Raw genomic sequence first — 27,201 nt, forward strand, 5'->3', positions numbered from 1 at the left:
ACCACACTAGGACACTTCTTATTGATTTCGCTGCAATCTTTACTCTACAACACTTGGTGCTTATGAGTTATGACACACGCTTCACAAGTCACACAGCAAGGGCACCATCACATCCCTATACTAGATTTATGTAGGATAGGAAACCGACTTTGAAGGTTTAGCTTTATCTTTTTACTGACAATAAAATATTATTTTTCACTAAGCTTCTAGTTTTAGACACTTTACAAAGTTGTGGCTGAAATTTATTTACGCATTGTTTGTGAAGAGGAAGGAATGTAGAGGTGATGGATCCATTTGGATGGGCTTGACAGATCAAGATAAGTGGGCCGAAAGTGAACGGATCCGGTGTGAACAGACCGGGTTGGATGGATCAAAAGGCCACGTGGTGCTGAATTGGTCATTATGTGGTCTCCAAGAAATCCTAAATGGAAACGACTTGCATCTCACGATTAACCCTAGCTCATAGAATCCTAATATGAATAGAATTCTAATACGAAGAAGATTCCAGAAAATACGTCCATTAATGAAGATCTTCCCTACATGGAAAAGACTTGTTGCACAAGCATAGGAGTTTGATTCTACACTACTATAAAAACCCAAAGACCCTCAGAAAACAAGTACACATAATTTACCCCAACTCTGACACTTTAGAGTGGTGAAAAGTTTTAACTTGACTTTCGGAGGGTATTTGGCTGACATCACATCGGTCCTCTCTGTTAGGTCTTCTCTCTTTATTGTGCAGGTATTGTTTCGAGTGTACAAGAACTATGTGGCTCACTAGTGATTTTTTGGCATCATCAATTTGGATATGGTGGAATTGGAGAGAGGAGAAGGGAAAAGGAAGGAAAATATGGTATTTCCTATGTTTGGTTGTTTTGATAGAAAGAAATGATACAAAAGTGGAAGAAAACCACTCGGACCCACATTTTTTTTTATCTACCCAAATTGGACTGAATGGAAAGAAAACTCCAGTTAAAAATGCCAGTAGCCAATTTTGACTTTCAATAGCTCCCAAAATGTCAATTTTTCCATTAACTCCTTGTTCCTCTCTCCTACTTCATAAGGGTATAAAAGTAATAAAAAATAATTCTTGTGTTTCCATTTATTTTTTCTTCTCTTTCCTTTCCTGTTTGCAAACATATAGGAGAGAAACATTTTCTCTTCTATCCTTTACCTCATTCTTTTATCTTCTTTTCCCTCTTTACATGTGCAACCAAACATAGTGTTAAGCAAATTCCGGAGAGAAAGAAATTGAGAAAAACTCCAGAAATTTCTAGAGACAAGAGAGTTAGTGCCTTAGTGGTGAACTAGTGATTTCTAACACAGATATCGTGGGTAATTTACTGGTATTAAAATATAAACTTCATTGAGACAGTATTTGATAATTCAAAAAAAAAAAAAAAAAAAAAAAACCATACTGCTTCTTAGGGAAAAATCCTTCTATAGCCATGGCATGCATCGCCATCATGGCTAATACATAAGCATGAGTTTTGTATTCACACCTATTTCATGAGTACAAAGGCTAACATCACAACTTGAAATGTGGTAGTGCAGAGGTCCCGTCAAGCCCTTTCTTATAGAAGTGTTGCAGGTAGTCTTTGACAGAGGTTTCCTTGTAGATTGGAGAGCTATCTTCCGGTACCAACTCTTTGATTGGTCCATAAACTTTCAAGGAATCTCCTATCTGAACTTGTGGTCTCAAAAAACATGCCACAGAAATTCTTGGGCCCTCATTTTTCACCAGCACTCTGTGATAAACACTTTTGAACTTGTCATTGGAGATAAGCTGCATCCGAAGAACACATGAACACACGAAGATATTAGCACATTTTATTAGTGTCCTGCCAGACAAAAAAAAATCTCCAAAATTTTCACACCCACTCATGTATTCACCTTATTTGGGCTCAACCTAACACAAATTTTCAAAGACAATTCTATGAAAAAATTATGTGGCTAAAGACTAAAAATTTTGAAGTCAAAAGTTTAAACCTAAGTAGTAAGTCAGAAATCTTTTAGAAGTTGCAAAATTAAAACCTGATTATTGTTCCCATAAAAAAAAAAAAAAAAAAAAAAAAAAAAACTGATTATTGTTAAAATTATGTTTAAATGATTAAATACTCCATGTCTTACAGTTTAAGCTAGTGCAATTGAATGGTGCTGGCAGAGCCAACACCGCCACAATTGGGGGCCTATATCCTGTGAAGTTACTTCACTCTAGAAAAAAACTACTCGTGCATTCTAGTTTGAATTCAGAGGCTTTGACAACAATAAGCAATAATAAATTAATAATAATAGTATTTTTAATACTCACTCACTTCCAAATTGTTGATCATCTATTCTATTTTAGGATGTCTCAAAATGAAATCTTTTATTCAAAATTAATAAATAAAGTTCTTATCTTACAATTTACTTTATCTAAACCGTCAATGTTTTTTTTTTTTTTTTTAATTAATGAGTTGAAATTTGTATATTTTTACCCGACAGACAATGCATTAATCAGGACCAACAATTGGGGACAAAGGAAGTAATTAATATATTAAGCTTGATATGTACGTTAACAGACTTGCCTGTAAAAGATCTCCAATGTTAACTACTAAATGGCCAGGTTTGGGGGGAAGATCAATCCATTGGTTCTCATGAAGTACTTGGAGGCCACCCAGTTGGTCCTGTAAGAGTATTGTGAGGAAGTCACTATCAGTATGCTTGGTCGCTCCCAATGTTAACTCTGGTTCAGGGCATGGTGGATAGTAGTGGCCCAGAAGGAGAAGTCCCTCAGCACAATCCATATCTCTCAGATGGTTTGGATTGAGCCCAAGGGCTTCAGATACTAATTCTAATAAAGTACACCCCAATCTTATGATATGCTTTGAATATTCAGCTAAAATGTCCCTGCAAATTGATTAAGCTGATATTAAAAGTTGGGGTAATTCTGGATGTTGGAGCAGAATCTGATGTAATACTGGAAATGCTAAAAAATAAATAAATAAAATTGAACATAGCAGGTGATGTATAGCCATAATTGTCATTCAAATAAATTTACAGGTTCTCTAGTAGGAACTAAACCATATATCAAAACGATTATTTTGCTCCCAAAAGAGAAAAAACCATATATCAAAACTAAAATGTTATAATTATTAACTATGTTGAACATTCAGGCATGAGCGGAATCCCACAAAGAGGACAAGTAAAAAAGTTCAAGAATACATATAAGCGAGAGCTCAACCCTTAGGCCATTAGGCAATGAACTAAGGCCCCAAATAGAAAAAAAGGTATTTTATACGATAGACTATATTATATCTATTGTTTTATAGTGTAGAAAAAATCATAATAATAAAAAAGCTCACCTAGTCCAAAACTAATAGTTTAAGGTCCTTTCTATCAACCAATATAATGTATTGTCTATTTGTCTTTTCAAATGTTATTCATTTTCTTAAGGGAAATACTAACAAATGCTCTTAAAGTATTGGTTAACAATCCATTTAAAGAAAGTTTTTATGGGGAAAAAAATTAATTAATATTTTGACAACTTTTTTCATTTTCCATAAAAATAGTGTCAAAACTTTCCTAAAATTGATTGTTGACCAATGCCCTAAGGACACTCGTTTGCATAACTCTTCTTTTAATATATTTTACTTTATTTGCAGTGGTTCAAGACTCAAGAATGTAAAAAATTTCAACCTTCTAAACACATGGAATTTCCATAAACTCTTCATTTCTCTCTCTATCAAAATTAATAGTTATTTTTACAAAATTTATTACTGAAATCCAATATTCAATACTCAAAATTCAACATTGTCAAGAGAGAGTGACCATCCCAAACATGATAATTATTCCGATATTGATGGTTTAGATTTCTCTTTAGAATTGAAAGTTTTAAAAGTTTTACAAATAAGTTAAAATAATCTAATTAACGCACTAAATTATATTAAAATGATAGATTCTTTTCTTAATGCATGTATCGCTTACATAAATATTATTAACAATGCATGTTACAGTTGAGTTTGCAAAAAGGAGGTTTTCAAAATTAAAATTGATAAAATTTTATTTAAGATCAACTATATCACAAAAAATATGAAGTGATTAGCCATATTACCAATTGAAAAGTAAAAGTTCGCAAACTTGAACAGAAAAATATAATTAGTAGTAATTTTACCTCTCAAAAAGTAAGATTTTTAATGAAAAAATAATTAAAAAATAATTTAATTAATATTTAAATTTAAGAAAAGACCATACTAAAGTTGTCACCTTAGACCCTAAAATGTGTTAAATGAGCCATGCATATAAGATTATTAGGCCAAAACCCATAAATTAAACCTTTGAATTAAGTGGTCTCTATATGCCTTATATCAAAAGGTAAATTATCCTAAAAGTTTAAGTTGTTTACGTGTAAGAGAAAGATAGAAGATAAACTTTTCATTTGTGAGTGAGTTAAAAACTAAGCTTTGTTTGTGTGAGAGAGTGTTAGAAGGAAGGTAAGCCTTTGCCTATTGAGATAGTTAAAAACTAAACTATTTCTTATGTATTAATGTGGTCTAGCTTTGAGGTGAACAAAATGAAACAAAAAGTCCAGACATAAGTCACGCAGGAGAGGTCAATTACCATTATGGGAAGATAGGTAGCTTAATCTTAGTAACTCCTCCCAAAAAAAAAAAACAAAAGACTCATGGTAAATAGTTAATTTACTGTTTCTTAATGCACGTATTAGAGCTGCACTCTAGTATTACGGTATTACCACACATACCTGCATATTGCAGGCAATTCTTCTGGCTCAGGAGGGCTAGGAGCTAGAACACAAGAAAAGGTATCCCTCCAATTAGCTGCAGCTGCAGTAAACAGATCAAAATTGGAATTGTATATCACCTTTTTATTTAGAACACGCGTATAGAACTCTTTTTTCACTTCAGTATCCTGCTCATGAAATCTCCTAATGCTATTGATTATTTCATCCAGAACACTTGCAGGAATTCCATGATTGGTCACTTGAAAGAAACCCCACTTCTCACATGCATTTCGGACATTGTCAACAATCTCAGCACGGATATTTGCCTCCTTTCCGATGCCATTGAGGTCGATTATTGGGATACTGAACTGAGAGTCACTGCAACCAGAATTATCATCCAGATCATGTTGCTGATTGATAAACATGCGTGGGATTTTTGACACCCCGGCATCAATGAGTCCCTTGACACCAGCTCTTGAATCATCAAAAACTTTTACTTCACTTTGCCGATCGTAAACAGATTCAACTTCAGCCTCATTTTTATAATTGGCCTCCATTTTCTGTCTCTGTGTATTGGAAAGACAAAAAGAATGACTTCTTTTTATAGCTAGAGAAAAAGTAGAAGATGGGAACCTTCAGAGTAACAACCAGCAATCCAGCTCAACCCTTTTTGTTTTTAGCAATAAGTGAAACAGACCAGGAAAATGAACTGACCCAACCTAGTGACCAACCCTTAAAAGGAAAACAAAGACATGTGAATATGATATGATAGTTTGGTTAACTGACCGGTGAGGTTCTTTTTTTTTACCACAAGATTAAAAAAATCCTAATATGGGGTTAGGTGCATATGAATCGAATCGGAAGTAAGGCGACTCCAAAAGCACAGACTATCAAACATGGTAAATGAGCCATTAATGGAAGATATTAGCATTTCGAAAAGGATGTTTAAGAACTATCAAACATGGTAATTGGCAGGTGAAGTTAATTGATTCTGATAGGAGCGATTTCGGCCATTTTGGCACGTGATGATATTTTCTTATTTTAATCATATATATATGTTAGGCATGCTGCAAATTGATGCTATTGCCTTGCCTAGGATTGTCTAGAATATTTAACAAATTTGACAACCCATATCTAGCTTGGCAACTAACTTTATCAAGTTGTCGGACTATCTACTTTTTATACATTAATTACAGGAATGGATTGAGATTCAGTATAATTGCTACTATGCAATTGTGAGAAGAAAAAATAAATTGAGAAGGTAAAATGGTAAAAAACTTAAAAATTAAAAGTTTTTATTTTGATTTTAGTTTTGATTTAAATTTTAAAATTAAAAGTAATTTGTTAACTTTCAATCTTAATCATCAAAATGCTATTACATATACGGTGCAATGGTCATGGCTGTTGCATCTTATTCAGATCCATCACACAATTAGACATGGCAAAACGGGCGGGGCGGGGCGGGGCGGGGTCGGGTCGGGTCAATCGGGTCGCGGGTCAAAAACGGGTCATTTTAAGCGGGTTGAAATCGGGTTGCGGGTCGGGTCGGGTTGACCCGTATTTTTCACATGAAATTTTTTATTTTTTATTTTTTTTATAAAGAAAACAATATGTATTTGCCATTTGGATAGTTATGCAACATATTACTTGATGTAAAATGCATTATTTTGCATTCACTACTTATATTAAGAATAAACTCAGTTAAACTTATTAATATTTATTCAATAATTTTAAAATTATACAAATCCTAACATTACTATCTATAACAAAACAACACAAAGATAAGTAAAACAAATATATAAGTTTTATTTTTACACAATATCAACATTCCAAAAAAAAAAAAAAATTACAAATGACTTATTGGATAACTCATTTGATAAAGAATAAAAACATATAAGAAAGTTACAATTTTAAAAATTAATTTTATAATCTATTATCAATTGTGGTTGACACTCTATTTCAATTTGAGATATACATTAAAGTTTGATTGCTTACTTATTTATACCTAGTCTCTTTTATGAAGATCATATCATTGTTAAGCAGCACAAACTCTAGGAAATATCATAATTTATTTTGAAAAGCCGTTTATTTTGAACATAAATTGTTAAAAAATAGATCTAAGCATTCATAATTTATGCTAATTTGATACTTTGGCTTTACTATTTTCACACTCGTGAATGTGTCTCACACATATCTACAATTTTAAATCTGTTTTTAACTTTACTGTAACCAAATTATCTTGGCATGTACTTTGCTATTTGATATCTAAAAATCTTTACTCATTACAGAATGCTCAACCATTTATTTTTCAATTAATTTGCATGCAGTTATGTAAATGTAGCAATTGTTTCCTTAAAGCTCACAATAAACAATTAAACCAATATTGTCTTAATTTCACTATTTTTTTTTATCAAAAAAAAAAAGTTTTAAAAAAATAGTTCGGGTTCGGATCGGGTCGCGGGTCGGGTTGGGTTGACCCGCACAAAACGCGGGTCGGGTCACGGGTCAACCCGTTTTTGTTTCGGGTCAAAAAAAATCGGGTTCGGGTCGGGTATTTTTCGGGTCGGGTCAGAAAATTCTGACCCGTTTTGCCATATCTACACACAATGGCCCTGTCAACTTGTCAAACATGCACTTATATACCTTGAAATTCCTTATGCAAGCATCCTGATTCAGTGGCCTTCAAACAGAAGTATAGAAATTCGCTACGAGGATTAGCATTTCGAGGATAGAGTGGAAATTTGGATGTATCAAGGAAGAGAGAGCCTAAGGAGTAAGGACCACTATGTGTTTTATGTGAACCAACAGGATGGTTCCAAAAAGGTAATCATAATTTGAAAAGTGAATAATGACATAAGTGAAAAGGATAAGTGAAAAGGGTAATGATTCTGACACAGTTAATTTAACAATACACATGTTTTCCATATTTTAAATGTGGACATCACATTTTTGCGTTTAAAAGTAAGGACCACTATGTATTGTGTGGACCAACACGATAATTCCAAAGCGAATCATAACTTGATACATGAATAATGATATAAGTGAAAGGGTAATGATTCTCACAAAACTGATTTCACATCTTACTGACACATTCGCTTTCCAAGATTTAAATGTATACATCACATTTTTTTGCATTTAAATTGTACATACATCAAAGTGCATACAATTGTGGAGGGAAAATATTAGAACTACAATTTTTCTTACAAAATGTTAATGTGGTTAATGGTTATTGGTAAGTGAAAAAATAATATAAATGGTAGACCAAAATAAGAACTAATAAAAATTTGACACACCAACTATTTGTAAAACTATTATAAAATAATTTATAACTATAGCATTACTTCTTGTAGATATTATTGTGTGTGCATGAAAAATGAGTGTGAGAGAATAATTATGGTAAGTATAACTGTAATGATTCTCTCATAACATATTTCACATTTACCCAGGGGTGGCTCCAAGTGTTAATCAGGTGGTCACATGACCACCCTTGACCTGAAAAAAAAAAAAAAAAAATATATATATATATATATATATATATATATATATATATATATATATATAGATATACATATACCTTAAAAAATTGAATTTTAAATTAAAATGGGTAATTGGCCACCCTAAAAAATAAAACTAAAACTAAAACTAAACACTCTAAATAAAAATTTGAGCCCATTAAAAATAAAATTCAACTTCTCCAAAATTTTGGTTCGTTGAATGTTGAACCAAAAAATTGCGAGAAATGTTATATTCACAACATTTTCGCAACACTTTCATAACAAATCCTAAGTAACAGGTTGTTACTAGTAGATAAAAAAATAATTTCAATAGTAAATTCAAATTAGAACTAGTTAAATACTTACCACCTAAACTTTGTTGTGAAAGTGTTGCGAAAATGTTGTGGACGTAACACTTCCTAAAAATTGCCCAAACAAACAAAAATTAGCCTAAAAGCCCACATCAAACTTTAATTGTGTTTTCAAATGACATATTTTAAAAACTCTATTTTTGTTATTAAAAAAAATGCACACTTTTGCTTTAGTCTTTAGTCAAATTTGTTGGATATATGTGATACATTTTTTCAAAAAGAGCATTTTGTTTATATTGTTACTTCTTTAAGCAATATGTTGGTAATTGAATGAGAGATTAGTAGTTTAATGATTTTTTGGTTGTATATATTGAAGAAAAAAAAAATGTAACTGATAACATTAATAGTAAAACTATCATTCGATGATTTCAAAATATAAAAATTTTTGAAAGAAAATTTTATAACTTTATATTTGCTCGTCTTTTTTTTATTAATATATTCAAGTTTTTATTTTATTTTATTTAAGTTTTTTTTCCCCATTTCCTACACGTTTTAAATGGGGATATCGCCTTTTCATGTGAAATGTGATTGAATTTGAATCATATACACCTTCATCACTAAAAGTCTTTCCACTTCTTAAACATGGACATCACCTTTACCGCAAGATCGTAAGAACTGTGTGATCAAATACATTTCTCAATAATTGATTCCTAGGCTACTTTTTTTTTTTTTTTTTTTTTTTTTTTTTTTTCATTTTGGAAGGAAATTTCAATCAAAACACTATACAAAGGTACAAATACAACATGCATGTGCCAGGTACACTTTTTGAAAAAAAGTAGAGTTGAACATAATCACCTATGAGCAGACCTTATTGAGTTATTCAATTGAAGTGACAGGTTAAAAGTAACGGGTCTTGTTAAGAGAACTGGACAAAAAATGCCAAATCACTCGTACACGTCAACATGTGATATTGGTTGCGTCTGTAAAGTTATTCTAACCTAAGAGGTCTGCTAGCGTCTCTGAATTTTTCAACCAAAAATTCACACCCTTCTCACATGACACGTCACTTTACTTGGCTAGCCCACCACAACATTCATGCAAAAAAGAGATGTAATTAACCAAAACATTAGCAGACGACTTGGCAAGCTCATGTACTGTCTTGTTAGCCTCCTGAGGAATCCAGATCTTAAAAAGCTAACTATGGCCTAGCATTATCGTGCATCAACGGCTCAAAGCACTCCTTAGCATCTCCTTAGGCTTCAAATGCGCGGCTAAGAATGTTTTGAGTGCGCAATGGTCGTGTATTGTTACTGTGTTAGATATCTGTCATTTGCTATTTACAAAGCTATCATGACAATAAAAGGAAATATATAATTAGCAGTGAACCTATTCCAAATGTAATCATAGATAGTGTGCATCCAATTTCACGATTTTACCTTTTGTGATTATGTGAAATAAACATGTATAATTTGAATTTGAATCTTTTGTCCTTGAAGAGAAAAAATTCGTAACAACAAACGTTTACAAGAGAAAGGAAAATTGATTACGTCTTTTGATCGGTTTGTCAGTTGGGTTGGTTGTTGCCTCGAAGGAACATAGTTTTAGTATACCTACCAGCCTATAGTTTTACAGTGCCACACATGACGATTGAATCCAAATCTTCCGTCACTCTCCATGCTACTCTTAATACTCCACAAGTAAAAATATGTCATATGTCCATATATTTAATTAAATCCTATTTTTATGTTTTTTATTATTTCAGCTACCTAAAATAAATAAAAATAATAATAAAAACCAACACATTCTCACCACCAGTGGTCTACCACCAATAGCCTTCACCAGCACCAATAGCAAGAGATCGCCAATGCCATCAACGCCACCAATCACGGCCATCCTCCACCACCTTAATATAAGTGTTTGCGATCTTTTGCCGATGCCATCAACTGACAATTACCATTAGCAAAATCTTTTGACATCTTGAACCATTTATGGGGTTTGAAGATGACAATGCCTTAAAAGAAGACAAGGAGGCAGTGTGCACCTAGTCAAATGCGATGGATATTGTTCTGTTCTCGTTGGAGTGGCTAGAAAATGTTGCTCTAGTATGCAAAATGGAATGAGAAACTCCCTTATTCCACCGCGGGTTACGTAAATTTCGGTCCATTCAGGGTCATTTCAACCAATTCTTGAAATTCTGGGTTGTCATTCCGATTAAATTCATTTTTTCACCCCTTTAAAAAACAAAGTATGTTGCTTTTGTTTGATTCTTATTATATTTCATTCATGAGAAATAAATATATATATATATATAAGTAAATATGAGTGTCAAATATATATTATGGACAATTCCAAAACAGTACACTAGAATTGATTAATATCAAAATATTTTGTTTTAATAGACAAACTGGAACAAGCTTTGAAGAAGACAAAGGAAGTGGTGGTGTTAGGTGTGAGCTTGGCGGTGATTGATGACGGTGACAAGCAGCATTGATGGCATCAACATTCTCTTGCTAGTGGCCTTCACAAATGGTTGGTAGTGGTGGACTGGTGGTCATATGGCAACTCACATATGGACCAACTACAATCTCTAATTTTAATTTTTTGCTATGCTAATTTAGAAATGTTGATAAATTATTCTTACATTTTGTTGTGTTCATAGTATTACTCAAAATAAATTATTTGTATAAAAATAAAAATAGAATTAAAAAAAAAAAAAACACTGTGACCTATTCTCCCACACATATTTGGCTGAGTCTCTCTCACTCATTCTAGTTGTTGTTCTTGTAAACTTCTACTTTGTTTTATCATTAACAGTAGTAAAAGTCTATGAGTCAATGAAACCACGTAATTATTGCAAGTAAAATGAAAACCATGTAAAATGTGTCCACACTCTTTAAAAATAAATATGGCCTTTCCCATTCACAATTTGGAAATAGATATTTATATAGGTTTTTTTTTATTAATATATAATATTATATATATTGGATTATAGGTCTTAGCTTTAAAAAATGGGAGGTGGACCACTGTCCACTCCTTTCTTTGCTTTTTTTTTTTTTTTTTTTTAAGGGAAATGAAAACAGATATTTAGTTTGGGTTTTAGCCAAAAAAATAATATCAAAATGTAAGTGGACCACCGTTCACTTATTTCTTTTAATTAAAATTTTTATCTTTGTTGTTTTATACATATGCTAGTTGTTAACCGAAGAAAAAAAAAAAAAAAAAAAAGGAAAAGATATTAGTTTCGTAAAAAATTAATCAAGTCTGAAAATAATTATTTAAATAATATGTTATTAGCAATGAACACATATAATATAGAAAAAAAAATAAAGTGAAAATTTCACAAACGAATAATAAGAAATTTTTCAAAAAAATGTTATAAAAATATTAGAAAAACGACTCACAAATGAATAAGAAATTCATCAAAAACACTAAAAAATATATAATTATAAGAATAATGGATTTTAAAAAAAAAACATTATTTAAATAAATTTGAATATAGAAAATGCCTCAATTTAGCAGTTGCATTAAACTCCAAAATTCCTTTTGCCGATCGTAAGCTTGCATCTAACATCGAAGTCGCTAATCTGAAATAGACCCTGCCGACAATAAGATCATTGCTTTCGTGTTTGTGAGTAAAGTTGTTAATTAGGCTGTGTTTGGTTCCCGTAAAATATTTTTCGGAAAATAGATATTTTCCGGAAATGCTATTTTCGGGAAAGGAAAATATTTTCAAGTGTTTGGTTGCATTCCAAAAAATATTTTGGAAAATATTTTCTGGTGTTTGGTTGTATTCTTGAAAATGATCTAGAAAACCCATTTCTATCATGTTTCTCACATTTTCTCAGCTTCCAAACAAATATTAATATCATTTCTCAGTAAATAAACACAAAAGAAACAAATCCCAACAAAAAAAATTTCATCAAATCCGGTCAAATTGAGAGAGAGAGAGAGAGAGGCAACTGGGTTCGATGAATGGGGACGACAAAGCTGGGTCGGGGACGACGAATCTGGGTCGAGGACGATCGGTTTTGGGGTGCGACGAGAACGATCGGTTTTGGGTGGATCGGTGCTGGGGTGCGACGATCTCGTCGGTGGTGCGATCGGCGCAATGAGGGTCTGAGATGGTGCGATCGATCTCGCCAGTGGTGCGATCGGCGCGATAAGGGTCTGAGATGGTGCGATCGAATGGGTTTTCTAGGTTTGACAAATGGGTTTGGGCATTGCTCGACGAACGAGCTTGGTCTTGGGTTTTCTGGGTTCGTCGGAGTCAGTTTCTGGGTTCGGTCTCTTCTCTCTCTCTCTCTCTCTCTCTCTCTCTCTCTCTCTCTCTCTCTCTCTCTCTCTCTCTCTCTCTCTCTCTTTGTGCGCGCGGGCGCGATCTCCCTCTCACTCAGCTCTCTCTCTGTTTTCCGGAAAATGATATTTGAAGGTAAAATAAAAACGGAAATCATTTTACACCCCAACACAGGTCAACTGAAAAGCATTTCTAGAAAATGCATTTTCCATGCGCAACCAAACACCTGCATTTACGGAAAAGCATTTCTGGAAGTGATTTTCACCCAAAACAAACACAGCCTTAGAGAACAAGTTTTACACAACAAGATCCTCACCCTCAAAGAGAACGAAAAGCAAATGAAAAACTAATGATGAAAGAGATTTTCACAAACTTTCCTCAAATTCACTGGAGCCCACCTTGCTGGGCGTGATATGTTTATATTTTTTTGGTTGCACTCATCATCCTCTTGGACTTTGAGCCTACGTTTGGATTTCACCGAAATTATTTCAGTGTTTGCATTTGACTTTTTAGTGGGTCCTATATACGATTCACATACTCGTAAGTATTTTTTTCAGCAAAAATAACTTTAAAATTGGATCCCATGACACTATTTCAGTTTTCAACAATAAAAAAGTATCCAAACAACTCAGGTTGAGAGAAGATTTTGTCTTTTTTTACAACATCAACATCAGCTGTGCTAAAAAAATATCATTTTGAAACATCAAAAAACTACCTTATCAATTTTAACACACCATTTTTCAATTCACCTATATTAAAATATTGGCGGAAAGTACAATATTGGTCTCTCAAGTTTACTCTGTGTGCGCAATTGGTCCCTCAAGTTTGAAGCGAGCACAATTAGTCCTCAAGTTTTAAAATTGAGTTGTATTAATTCTTTTATTAACTATGATTAATGGTGTTACTTACATGGCTAACAGAACAATAACTTTACATTTTTTTTTTAATGATGTGGCATGTTTTTAATCAAAAAATTACAAACTAAATTTACACGTGAGAAACAATATTCACAACCCGGTACCAAATTAAAAAAAAAATTATTTTCTACCAATTGTAAAAACCCACCCACAAGAGAGAGAAGAGGAGAGAGGAAAGAAACCAACCATTAACCTGTCGCATGGTGGAGACCCATACCCTAGCCGCCGCCGGCAACAGCCCAAGCCCAAAACCAAAATTTTTTTTAAAAAAAAAAACTCTATAATTTCTTTTTCCCCAATTTATTTTTCTGATTGATGCTGCACATTTTCTTTTTTTCAATATTTGCCACTCCATTACCAATTTTTTGCTTTCTAGCTTTTCTTTTAGTCTATATACCATATAGCCTTTGCAACCCAATGGCAGATCTCAAGCCTATGACCAAGATTTCTTTTGCTGAAATATTCCTATGCAGGGCTTTCACGGATTGTTTTGCCAAGGTACCATTGATCTTCCTAATTTTGACTTAAAATTGTGTTCATTCAATTCTCATTTATGCGTTTTACTTAATTTGATATCTGGGTATTAACAATTTCTACATAAAGTGAATGCTCAAAAATGTGTTAAAAACACAAGAGCTATTTAGACTCCCTAATTAAAAAATTACGGCTCGATAGATTTTTCTCAACTTATACTAAGTGCGGAATAGAGTAAATGCAAGCGGATACTCTAAGCCATATTCAATATAATACAGCAGTAATATGAAAGCTAAAAGAGTAGGGAAGAAGAATGCAAACACAAGATAACACGCCGATGTGTTATCGAAGAAGAAACCAAAGCACTCAGCATAAAACCTCTTCACCACCCTCTAAGCGGTAATCGATCCACTAGACAATCAGTTAGGATACATGGGTTAGCAAGAGACTCTCCAAGCTTAATCTACCCGATGCACCTAAGCCCTCCAAGCTCCTACTCCAACAAGGCTTCTCGGAACCGTGTCTTGTCTAACTCTCCGAATCCCGCAATACGCCCGATTGCATCCGCCAAAGCCTAGCTTCTTCCAATGCTTCCCAGCAGCACCAAAACCTCATTGAACACTCTAAAAGGGTGTGATAAGTGTTTGGGTACAAATCTCCTCTCAAAGTATGACAATGGGAGAGAGAAGGAGAAGAGGCTACAATGATTTATCACTAAAGATGGGTAGTTCTCTCTCTAAAAGATGGGTGTGTGTGTTGTAGAAAACCTATCTAGGGTTTTTCTCTATGAATGGCCTCTTCTACATTTGTGGGCAATGAGGGTATATATAGTATGGGTGAAGGGTAAGAAAGTCACACATAAAACTCCTTTAGGCAGAGAGTCTCGCGGGTATCTCGCAGGAAGGCCTTACCTGCGAAATACTCGCGAAGTTGACAGCCTGGCATGACTCTTCAGCTTCCAGTCATGTGCTTCTCACATGCCCTTTTCGCGGGAACCCTTCTCGTGAACTTCTCATGAGCTAGTCGCGAAATGCACTGATTCTTCAATTAAGCTTGAGTCTTCACCAACTTAATACTAGATCCACTACAATAAAATCCCACAAAATACAAGGAACAAAATTAAAGCAACTACAACACTTTTTGTCATGGAATAAAGCCAACATAAAATATAGTTGTAAATCACAACTTTACATAAAGAAATTAAACAAAATGTAGAGTTTCACTTATGCTTTCTTCTTCCCTCCTTTTTGCCCCTTCGAAATCCATGTCACGTTCTTTTTGCAATTTCAGCAAAAATTAGAAAAATAAACTAGGGAAAAAGAAATTATAGAGTTTTTTAATTTTGGCTTTGGGCTTCGGCGGTTGTCGAAGGCGGCTAGGGCATGGGTCTCCACCGGCAGCGGGTCAATGCTTGGTTTCTTCCCTCTCTCCCCTTCTCTCTCGTGGGTGGATTTTCACCATTGGTAGATAATAATTTTTTTAATTTGGTACTGGGTTGTGAATATTGTTTCTCATGTGTATATTTAGTTTGTAAATTTTTAATTAAAAACATGCCACATCATTTAAAAAAAAAAAAAAAAAAAAAAAAAAGCCAAGTCATTCTTCCCTTAGCTACGTTAGTCAAGGTTTTGAAACCCAGACCGGACCGTACAATTCGACCGAAAAAAACCGCAAACCTCTTAGTTTTGCGGTTTTTTTAGTTTCAAGAACCGCTCTATGGGAAAAAAGCAAGGACCCGTGCGAACCGTGGTCAAACCGTACAGTTCTAAGAACTGTGACCAGTTTTTGAGGTTCAGACAGTTTCTTTTTGTTTCAGCTTTTCCGGTGAATTTTGGCCAATACACCGATATGAAGTTATGATCAGATTTAGAAGAAATGAAAGAACACAAAGAAGAACAAAGATCGGAAGGAGATCTGATAATTTCAGATCTTGAACAAAGGGATTTGTAAGGAAAAAAAAAAAAAGAACCTGAGAAGAAGAAGAAGACAAGTTCCTCAAAAAAAAAAAAAAAAAAAAAAAAAAAAGAGAGAGACGAACACAACAAAGCAGGGTCTGCGCCAAAACAAACTCCACACTTGCTCAGCAAATAAACAATAAACACAAACTACATTAGATCAAAAAAACCAAAACACAAATTACAGTAACACGTATCTTCGTCTTCTGTTGCTGCTTCTTCTTCTTCTTTCTTCTTTTTTTTCTTCTTCTCTTTCTTTTTTTCCATTGATGGAGCTCTGTAATTTCCTCTTTTTTGCTGAGGTATGTGTTTCTCTTTCTTTCTTTAGAATTTTGTTACTTTTTTACTCCTTTTGAATTCCTAAGTCCCTGTACCTCACGTGGCTAACTTGGAAATGATAAAATGTTTTAATTTTTTAATAAAAGCAAAAAGTTTTCAGCCATTAGATTTAGATATTTTTTTCATCTACCCAACGTGATGTAAACTGCATTAATGGTGCATTAAATATTTCAAGTATTTTTTAGAGTAAGAGAGGTGCTAGGTCCCCAACAATTTTACAATAATTTTACAACAAATCATAAGTGGTTAATTGTTATTGGTTCAAATTTGAACCTAACATTAAGATTACATTTTTGCCCTAATAATAATAACCAGTAACAATCTGCCACTTAGGATTTGTTGTAAAAATATTGGGAAAATGTTGTGGACATATCATTTCTCTGATAGTAATGTAGTATCACAATATTTCACACAAATTTTTTTTTTTTATAATTTGACACATGGCAAAGTGTGAGTAATGAAAAAAAATTATGGGTTTACATCTCTACCACTCACATCTTGTCACGTGGCAAATTGTGGCAAAATTTGTATAAAATGTTATGGTACTATTATTGCTCTAATTTTAATTAATATTTAAAGTTAAGTATATAATAATTATTAAATAATTATTTCAATTTAAAATTATTAAATAATTTATTTTATTTTATTTGAGTGTCTTTCAAATTCTTATATAATAATAATTATTATTATTATTATTATTACAAGTTTAACTAATCAATATATAAATAAATAAATAGATATTATATTTAAATTTGCTTAGGATTTGATATTTCTTATTTGTCTTGCAAAAGTTATGATATGAAAATATATATTTGAAATATAGATATTTATATTTAATTGGATTATTTTAGTTAATTTAATATTTTTTATTAATTTAATATTTTTATATATAAAAAAATAATTATTAAATTAATTATGACGTTATCACGGTTCGACCCCAGTTCGACCTCGATTCGACCTCAAAAACCTTGAACCTCTCCCTTTTACGGTTCAATGAACGGTCCGGGTTTCAAAATCTTGACATAAGTAATACCATTAATGGCAATTAGTAAAAGAGCCAATACAACTTAATTAGTTTAAAAACTTGAGGAATTAATTGTGCTCGCTTCAAACTTAAGAGACCAATGATGCACACAAGATAAAATTGAAGGACCAATATTATAGTTTCGCCTTAAATATTCTATTTTTCCATACAATACATTAAAATAATCTTTAAAAAAAACTCCTACAATATAAAATAAATACAAAATCCACAACCCACCATTGTCACTAACACTCCACCACCACCACCAAATTGTAACCCCACTACCGCCATAAATCAGCCCTCAACCACTAAAACCCACTAGAATCAGCCCACAACTAAAAAAAATTCCACATCAACAACCAACGAGGTGGGGGAGGTCCGAAGGTAGGGGATCTGAAGCAACAAGATCAGAAGACTAACGAGGTGGACAGCGTGACGATCTTATGGGCGAGATCGGTGAAGGTTGGGCTAGCATGGCCTCGGGGAGAGATCGACGAAGGCTGACGAGATCGACGAAGGCTAGGCAACAATGGCCTTGGGCGAGATTGGCAGTGGCTGGAGAGATTGATGGTGGCTGGAGAGGGTGAGACCATTAGAGAGAGAGAGAGAGAGAATGTTGTACAAAAGAAGTGGATAAAAATAAAAATAAATAAATAAATTTATAGCATTTTCATCCACACGCTTTCAAATTTGAGATTGCATAGTTTATGTATGCCAAATATTTTATAATAAATAAATAAATAAATTTATAGCATTTTCATCCATACGCTTTCAAATTTGAGATTGCATAGTTTATGTATGCCAAATATTTTGGCATTTAGAACACCTCGTGTGAGAGGTTTTTTGGTGTTTGATGTGCCAAATGCCAACATTTGACACACTTGATGCTCATGCTCTCTTAGAGCATTCCCATCAGGTGTGTTATGCCAAATGCCATTTTACCACATCAAAACCTACTTTATCAATTTTAGCACATCGTTTTACAATACGTTATATATCAGATATTATATTTTAACATTACACTACATTAAAATAATAATTAAAAAAAGACCTAGCTATTGTACCGTAGGAATAAAAAATTGTACCATAGCAATTTTAAAGTACAATTCTACTAGTACAAATTGTTATTTAATTTGAAACCCCTCATGCTACAAAACAATTGCTATTTAATAGATAATTAAAAATTTGTTATTTAATTATACAAAATACTATAGTACAATTCTATCAATACAATTGTACTTTAACAAGTTTGCTAAAAATGCTAAAACTTTTATCATATGAAACACCTCATGAATCTTGTTTTTTGGTGTTTGGTGTGCCAAATGCCAAATTTTTGACATTTGGCACACCTGATGGGAATGCTCTTTATGTGTGCTAAAATGTTAAAGTTTTAGCATTTCACACATAATATACCAAAATACCAACATTAGACGTGTCAAATTCTAAAATTTTAGCACAAATCTAAAGTACAACGGTACAGTAAAAAAAGCTAAAATTTTATTCTTTTTTATATTGTAGGAGTTTTTTTAAAGGTTATTTTAATGTGTTATATATATTATTGGCATAAATGAGGTGCTTCATATTTTTTGCATATGCTAGCTTTCGATAACTAGCATATTTTAATGAGGTGCTTCTCTTGTAATCTAAAGTACAACTGTAGGGTTTTTGTATTTTTCAGAGAGAGAGACCATAACTTCACCTCTATGATTACGAACCACAACTTCAATACCAGCTTTCCATTCCTTCTCAAATAGAGCACCATCGAAATTTTGTTTTATAGCAATTTTCATCTCATGGTTTCCAAATTTTTTTGACCCTTTGAATTTTTTTCACCCGAGTATCACTGTTTTTCTTGTGCAAAGCCAAAAAAATTTCTGCCTCAAGAATGATACTATCCATTGGAGGAACTGAATCACCAACCCGGATTTTATTTCTCTGATTCCATAAAAGCCAGGAAATAACAAAGAAAATGTCAAGAAGATGAAGTTGGGTTTTAATTAAACTTACCAAGTCTGCATAAGGAAAAAAGAAAGTTTCAACTACATAAAGGAGAAGGTATGGTAGAAACTTCAAGGATGGGAAGCCAAATTACTTTCTCAAGCCGGAAGGGAAGTGCTCTTAAAGGCGGTTATACAAGCTATCCCAACTTATACTATGGGATGCTTCAAATTGCTAGTAGGTTTGTGCAATGAGATTGAGACCCTAATTAAGAAGTTTTGGTGGGAGCAAAGGGGTGACCATAGGAAAATCCATTGGGTTAAATGGAAGGAGATGACAAAATCCAAGACTATTGGAGGTATGAGTTTTAGAAATCTTGCTATGTTCAACGATGCTCTCCTAGCAAAGCAAGCATGGCGACTATTGCATAATACATCTTCACTCTTCTATAAAGTTTTTAAAGCACGTTTTTTTCCAAATTCTTCACTTATGGAGGCTGCTGATTCAAGGATGGGATCTTACACATGGAAGAGTATCCTTAGAGGGAGAGACGTTATTCAAAGGGGAAAAATATGGAGGATTGGAAGTGGAGAAAAAATTAACATTTAGCAGCAACGCTGGCTGCCAAGAAAACACCCTCCATGGCTGCTGAATTATCCTCTAGAAAGTTTTGAGAATCACACTGTAGATTCACTTATTGATCCAATCACAAGAAGCTAGAATGAGCAGTTGGTAGATGGTCTATTTGGGGTATAGGATGCAGAGATGATTAAGAAAATACCCCTTAGTCGAAGTGTAGCAGAAGAAACCCTTTATTGGCCTTATTCCACTGCCGGTCACTACACGTGCAGGTCTAGTTATAGATTCCTTAAAGAGGAATCGAAGTTACTAGCTCATCAAAAGCCCTACCAATCTGTGATAAGAAGGTTTGGAAAGCGATATGGAAGATGCAAGTCCCACCGATGATTAGAAATTTTATTTGGCGAGCTTGTCGCAGTGTATTGCCGACCAAACAAGCTCTGGTGAGGAGGAAGATAGTTGCTGACCCAATTTGTGAAAGATGCAAGTTGGATGTGGAAGATGCAAAGCATGCTTTGTGGTCATGTCCGTAGTTGGATGTGGTGTGGGCTGATCAGGTACCATGGAGTTTCAGGCATGAAGTTGGGTTCTCAAGTGTGAAGGAGTTGTTGTCATGGATGGTTGAGAAAGGAATGCCCCTGGAGCTGTTTGCATTTACGGCTTGGAGTGTTTGGAGTAAGTGGAATAAAGTCCGGTTGAACCTTCAGTCCAATCTGCTTCATCAAGTGGCAGAACAAGCAAGAACCATGTTGGCGCAATACCAGGTGACCACACGGATTGCATAATTGCAGCTTGGGAGCAGTGGCATCGAAGGAACAAGGTGGAGTCCTCCACAAGCTGGTTTTGTCAAGATTAATTTTGATGGCACCGTGTTCGGTAATTCAAACTCGTCGAGTGTTGGAGCTGTAATACAGTACCATAATGGAGTTGTTATGGCCTCTTGTGCAGAAAAATTAAACCAAGCTTACAAGGCAGAGGAGATAGAAGTGTTGGCAACACTTAAAGCATTACAGTTCGCATTCGACCTTGGTTTCCAAAACGCCATACTCGAAGGGGACTCGCTTGGTCTAATCAAAGCTTTGAAGGTAGAAGACCATAATTTGTCCCCACTGGGTCTATTGGTAGAAGATGTCAAGTTGGCTACAAATAATTTTGTAAGTTTGTTGTACTATCACATTAAGAGAAATGGTAATAGTGTAGCTCATAATCTCGCGAAACATGCTACACGCATACCAGATTTTCAAGTATGGATGGAAGATGTCCCATCACATGTTGTTTCGTTTTTACATTCAGATGTAGTTCATTTACCTTAATAAAATTACACAAGTTTCATTCTCAAAAAAAAAAAAAAAAAGTCTACATAATTTCCTGAGGAGGCTTTCACAGCATCAACCCACTCAAAGTATTTTGTCCACACCAATCTAATCACTTCACATTCCCACAACACATGGAGAGTTGTTTCAAATTGTTGAGAGTCATGTTGGCAAAGCTAACAAACATCTTCCCTTAAAATTATCTGTTTTTTTTACATTTTGGCTTTGTACGTAGAGAATCCGAGCAAGCTTTCCACATGAAGTGACGAAATTTTCCTAGAACTTTTAATTTCCACAAACCTGTCCAAAAAATCTTCTTCTCATCAGAATTTGATCTCAAAGTTGCTATCATATTATCTTTTGAACATAATAGTTGAAAGCTCGATTTTGTTGTATAATTTCCATCCTGGCTATTCTTTCGGCCAAGATAAGAAATCTTCTTGTGCAGTTGAACTGAGGGGAATTGCCTTAATTTCTTGAGCTTCGAAAGGGAGGAAGAGTGAATCTAAGAGTTATGACTTCCACCACTTTGAATCTAAATCAATAAGATCCGAAACAGTGGCATTTCTATGCAGAGAAATAGCAGGTGAAATAACCGTTCTACCCAAATTTCTTGGAATCCAACTGTCAACCATCTCCCACTCTCCATCTAGCCCCCATAGAGATGACTTTCCTCGACTTCAAAATACTCTTTCAAGCACAATAACTCAATGATTGCTTAGTTTCAAAAATAGAACAATTTGGAAATTATTTTTCCTTAAAAACCTTATAGAAGAGTGAATCAGAATCATAAACCAACCGTCACACTTGCTTAGCCTGCTTAGCCAACATTGCGTCACTAAACTTACATAGGTCTTTAAAACCCAAACCCCCATAGGCTTTTGGTTGGCACAAGATTTCCCACCAACTCCAATGAATTTTTCTTCAATCCCCCAGCTATCCCCACCAAAATTTTCTAATCATCCGCTCAATGACTTTACACAGTCCCACTAACAAACTAAAACAACTCATAGTGAATGTAGGAATTGATTGAATGATAGGTTTTAGTAGAACCTCTTTACCCGCTTGAGATAAAAGCTTCTCCTTCCACTCTTGTAGTTTATTCCATGCCCTTTCTTTAATGTAATTAAGTCTAGCTCTTTTATTTTTTTTCCCACCACAGCAGGTAGCCCCAAATACTTCCCATACTCCTTTATTTCTGAAACTTAAAGTTAATTTTTTATTTCATTTTTTCACTCCAATGAAATAGCTTTGCTAAAAAACAAAGTTGTCTTCTCCTTGATTATTTGTTACCTTTAAGCTCTTTCATATGTCTCAAGAATATCCAGGATAGTTTGAATATCACTCAATTGTGTCCTGTAAGATAACAAACTGTCAAAAAAAAAGATTTGAGATTCTTGGCCCATTTTTGCATAGAAACACACCTCTGATTTTGTTATCAATTTCAATTTGTTTCAAAAGACTAGTTAAGCCTTCTGAACAAAGAAGAAATAGATAAGGCAATAGAGGATCTCCCTAACAAATACCCCTGGTTGGTTTAATGTTCCCTTGAGGTTTCCCATTCACCAAAATAGAGTATGAAACAGTGCTAATACATTCATAAATTAAGCCAATCCACCTGCTATGAAAACCCATTTTTTCCATCAGATTTAGCAAGAAACTCCATTCAACTCTGTCATAAGTATTGCTCATGTCCAATTTCAAAGTAACAAACTCAGATTTACGAGACTTCATAATTTTCTTGTGAGGGAGAGTCTCAAAAGCCATAAGATTATTGTCAAAGATAGCTTTATCTGCTTGAAAAGCACTTTGGGACTCTAAAATAATATGAGGAAGAATTTTCTTAAGCCTGTTTGCTAACACCTTTGAAATAAGCTTATAAATAATGTTACAAAGAGCTATGGGTCTGAACTCTATAACCAATTCCGGGCTTTTTATCTTCCGGATCAAAGTAAGAAAAGTACGGTTAAGATCAGGAGGAATCATACCCGTGTTTAGACAAGATAAAACTACTTGTGAGACATCCTTTCCAATGACTTTCCAATAGTGTTGGAAAAAAAATAGAAAGCATACCGTCATGTCCAGGGGCTTTTAAAGGTGCCATTTGTTTAAGAGCAAAGTCTACTTCTTGCTTTGAGAAATTTCCCATAAGAATGGAGTTCATATCATCAGTGACCACATGGGGCACCCACTGCAGAGTTGATTCCATGTCTCCCAGAGTTGAAGAAGAAAATGATTCTTGGTAGTAATTCACCAGCAAAGCAACAACATTGTCATCGCCCATACATATCTTGCCCATACTGTTTCGAAGACCACATATTTTATTTCTCCTATAACTTTAAGAAGCCCTACTGTGAAAAAATTTGGTGTTCTTATCTCCCAAAGTAATCTAATGAGATTTTGCCCGCTGATGCCACATTCTTTACTCTTGCATCAGAAGTTCATTAATTTTTAATTTTAGACCAACAACCTCCCCATAAAACCATTCCCACATGCTGCGACTTCAGCCTTTTTCAGAAGGGATTTCTTTTCCAAAAGAGCTCGAGTAATGTTACCAAAGTGTTGCTTACTCCACCACTTCAATTTTAATTGACACATATTTATTTTACCTTCAACCATTGCCATAGGAGAGCCACGAACAGCCCTCCTCCATGTAGCCTTCACCACATCATGACATCCCTCATCCTTTAACCACATTTGTTCAAATCTCCATGGTCTTTGTTTTCTCTCCAAAATTCCCAAAGGATGAATAATGATTGGTTTATGATCCAACGTACCACACTCCAAACGACAAACCTTTGTAGCAGGAAATTTTGACAGCCACTCAAATGTGCCTACAGGCTACAGCCCTGTCAAGTCTCTCCCAAATAGTGACACGGTCTTGGAAATTTTGATGCTAGGTGAATTTATTTCTGCCAATGAGCATGAAATTTCCTTATCATTGTGGGAAACCTAGCGTTTCTTGTTTGGTAACTCACAATGATCAACAACAGACCCCGAAGGCCGCTTAACACAAAGAATATTATCCTTAGAATGCTTAGGAAGATTACCTAAGCGATTTTGGCATTTCCATGTGGAAGAAGTTTTTATGGGTAGAAGACTTGGGAGAACATTGGAGTTTATGATATCGCAAACCACATAAGAAGGATGTGGAGGATTAATATCGGGCTTGGGAGTAGAGGGTGAGGGCTAACACAGGTTAGGATCCACCTCAGCATGAGTGTCCACCTTAGCGTAAGTGTCCAGGTCAAAGGTAATATTTGATTCCAAAACAAAAGCTGATTACTCTCCTAGAATATTGCCAACAAGTTTATCAAAACGGCACAAGTCATGGTCAATTTCATCTATTTTGGAAAGCAAATCATCCTGGCACCCTTGACTTGAGAATATAGGAATTGAATGTGAATTTTTAATTGAATCAACATTAACATCCTCTTCCTAAAATAACAGTTTCCTTCTCCAGTGACACCACCGTGGGTGGAGGGCTGGAATCCTGTTCCATTGCCGTGTGCCCACTAGTTCCACCAGAAAAAGCTGCCTTCGAAGAGCCAACCTTAGTTTTATAGTACCCCGGCATAGAGACCACTTGTTTGCGAGAAGCCATAATAGCCAAGGCACGAATATTGGGACCGAACTATTGGAGATCAGTTGATAGAGTACCTTCGCTTTCAATCCAAATATCGCAGTCCTTGTCATCGTGATCAAGACAACCACACCAGTAACAGATGTTTGGCAAACATTTGTATTTGAAAGACACCCATAGTTGATGATCATCCCCTAAAGAAACCACACGCCCACTACAAAGGGGGAGAGAGGCGTCCAAAGATACACAGGCATGCATGAAATTTCCACCCTCAATCACAGAATTATTAGTTGGCTAACTTAACAGGACCAAGAACTTCACAAATACCTTCTGCCACATCTTTGTTCATATATCGTATGGGAATATCGTGTAACTGGACCCAAAAATTCACCCTATCAAACTCTAAGTCAGCAGGGGGAGTATTGCTATATTATTTTTGTATAATCACTAGACGTTTGTCAAAACTCCAAGACTCGCTGTTCATAACTATATCCACATCATCTTTACTTTCAAAGACAAAAGAAACTTATGATCACCAAGATTCTAAACTCGGAAACCATTACGACAACACCAAAGTGGGTTAAAAGTTCTGGCAATAGCATCAATATTGAGCAACCGCTTTGTCAGAAACTTTACAGCAATAAGAAATTTTTTGGAATTAATAGCCTGTTTGGAAGTTAAAAAAATGAGGGGGAGTAGAGTAGAAGGAGGGAGAGTAATTTAATTACCTTGTTGAGAAGTTTTTTAAGGAATGAGGACGAGGAGTTTGGAGAGGTTTCAACCACCTCTAACCCTTTATTTTTAATTCCCCCAAATTGGAGAGATTTGGAGGGAGAGTAGAGTAGATAAATTATTAACTAGATAAATTTCTCAATTTACCCTTTCTAAATTAATAATAAACTAATGTTGCAAGTCCATTTTCAAATAGGGGTAAATTTGTCTATTTTAATCATTTTCTCTCTTCTCCATCCTAATTTTTAAAACATCCAAACAAAAGGAATGGCTAATTACTCCCTTCTCCCTTACTAATTTTAAAAATATCCAAACAAGGTGAAGGGAAATCATTCCCCGCTACTCTCCTCCCCACTACTCTCCTCTACTCTCCTCTCTCTCTAAACTTCCAAACAGGCCATAAGCTTTTGTTGAGACAAAAACTTGGACCTTCTCTATCAAAGAGTGAGAGACGATTCCAATATTTTATCAAATCTTCCATGGTGAGACAAAGTCAAGAGAGGAAAGAAAAGAAAAGAAAAATGTTGGAAAGGAAGAGAATACACTCCTGTTTCCCAGAGACTCTGTAAAAACAACCAACAAACCCAAGGAATAAAACTTGTTATTCCAATAGGACAAAGAAACCTTCTAAGAGAAGGGACCACAATTTTATAGCCTAAAAGAAGTCAGAGCTCTAACTTTCTTAGCGATAGAGAAACGTTTTGACCGGCATAGCATAGCTGATGCTAATATTTTAAGAAGAATAATAACATATAGTAGCCCATGTAGAAGTTCAGGTAGCATAAAAAATAAATTTTTATCTTCACTATTAGCCACACCAATTTTCTCAATTTATCATTTAAAACTATGAACTATTTTGGCACAATATTAAAATGGTGAGGACTAAGATACATTTAAACCGTTAGCACCATTTTTACATATAGGGTAAAAGCTACCAAAATGGTAATTAAACCTAAAAAAATACTCTAATAACGGTGGGTTAGTTAATGTGAGATTAATAGCCATAAAAAATTTTAAATAAAAAAATAATAAAAAAATAATTAAAAAAGAAGAAGAAGAAGAAGAAGAAGAAGAAGAAGAAGAGAGAGAACATAAGGAATCTAGCTACCACACGTGAGTGTCTTTTTGACAATCTAAAAGACTTTATTAAGTAAGCACAAACTTAGAGCACTATCATTAGGGTGTAAACACCCCCAATTGCTATTTTACATCCTAATTTCTTAAAAACAAGCTCCATCCCAGTTGCTAAACCCAAATTTTTTTCCCACCCTGCTATAGTGAGGTTGCATATATGCAACCTCACTATTCACATGTTGTATAAAAAAATATTATTATTTTATTAACTCCTTTTTCTCCCTCCGCTGACTCTCCCTCATCTCATTATTCTTTGGGCAAATTACAACTTATCCACATGTGATTTGGTCGAAATTTAAATTGCCAACCTATGGTTTGAAATTTGACATTTTACCCACCTAAGGTTTGACAAAAATTTAAGTTGTCTACTTGTAATTTGAAATCTCATGATACA

The 27,201-nt window shown here is 34.4% G+C and overlaps 2 protein-coding genes across 2 annotated transcripts; one reads left to right on the top strand and one right to left on the bottom strand.

The window, feature by feature from the left end:
- Positions 1-1,396: 1,396 nt before the first annotated feature.
- On the bottom strand, positions 1,397-5,302 carry LOC126688695 (1-aminocyclopropane-1-carboxylate oxidase homolog 1-like). Its single transcript, XM_050383468.1, has 3 exons — positions 4,742-5,302; positions 2,568-2,889; positions 1,397-1,786 (listed from the first exon to the last, which is right to left on the bottom strand). The coding sequence occupies exons 1-3, from the start codon at positions 5,275-5,277 to the stop codon at positions 1,529-1,531; spliced, it is 1,116 nt and encodes a 371-aa protein (XP_050239425.1). The 5' UTR covers positions 5,278-5,302; the 3' UTR covers positions 1,397-1,528.
- A 15,305-nt stretch (positions 5,303-20,607) lies between these two features.
- LOC126690169 (uncharacterized) lies at positions 20,608-21,358 on the top strand. The gene is made up of 2 exons (XM_050385298.1): positions 20,608-20,619; positions 20,837-21,358. Exons 1-2 carry the CDS (start codon positions 20,608-20,610, stop codon positions 21,356-21,358), a joined length of 534 nt encoding a protein of 177 aa, XP_050241255.1.
- Positions 21,359-27,201: the final 5,843 nt, after the last annotated feature.

The sequence above is a fragment of the Quercus robur genome, chromosome 6 (genome assembly GCF_932294415.1).
Source record: "Quercus robur chromosome 6, dhQueRobu3.1, whole genome shotgun sequence".
In the NCBI taxonomy this organism is placed as follows: Eukaryota; Viridiplantae; Streptophyta; class Magnoliopsida; order Fagales; family Fagaceae; genus Quercus; species Quercus robur.

Excerpts from the sequence above, each read along its gene's own strand:
- LOC126688695 (XM_050383468.1), bottom strand. The coding sequence starts at position 5,277 with ATGGAGGCCAATTATAAAAATGAGGCTGAAGTTGAATCTGTTTACGAT. Across the intron at positions 2,890-4,741 it reads GAATTGCCTGCAATATGCAG|GGACATTTTAGCTGAATATT; the intron begins GTATGTGTGGTA and ends ATCAATTTGCAG. Across the intron at positions 1,787-2,567 it reads ACATTGGAGATCTTTTACAG|CTTATCTCCAATGACAAGTT; the intron begins GCAAGTCTGTTA and ends CTTCGGATGCAG.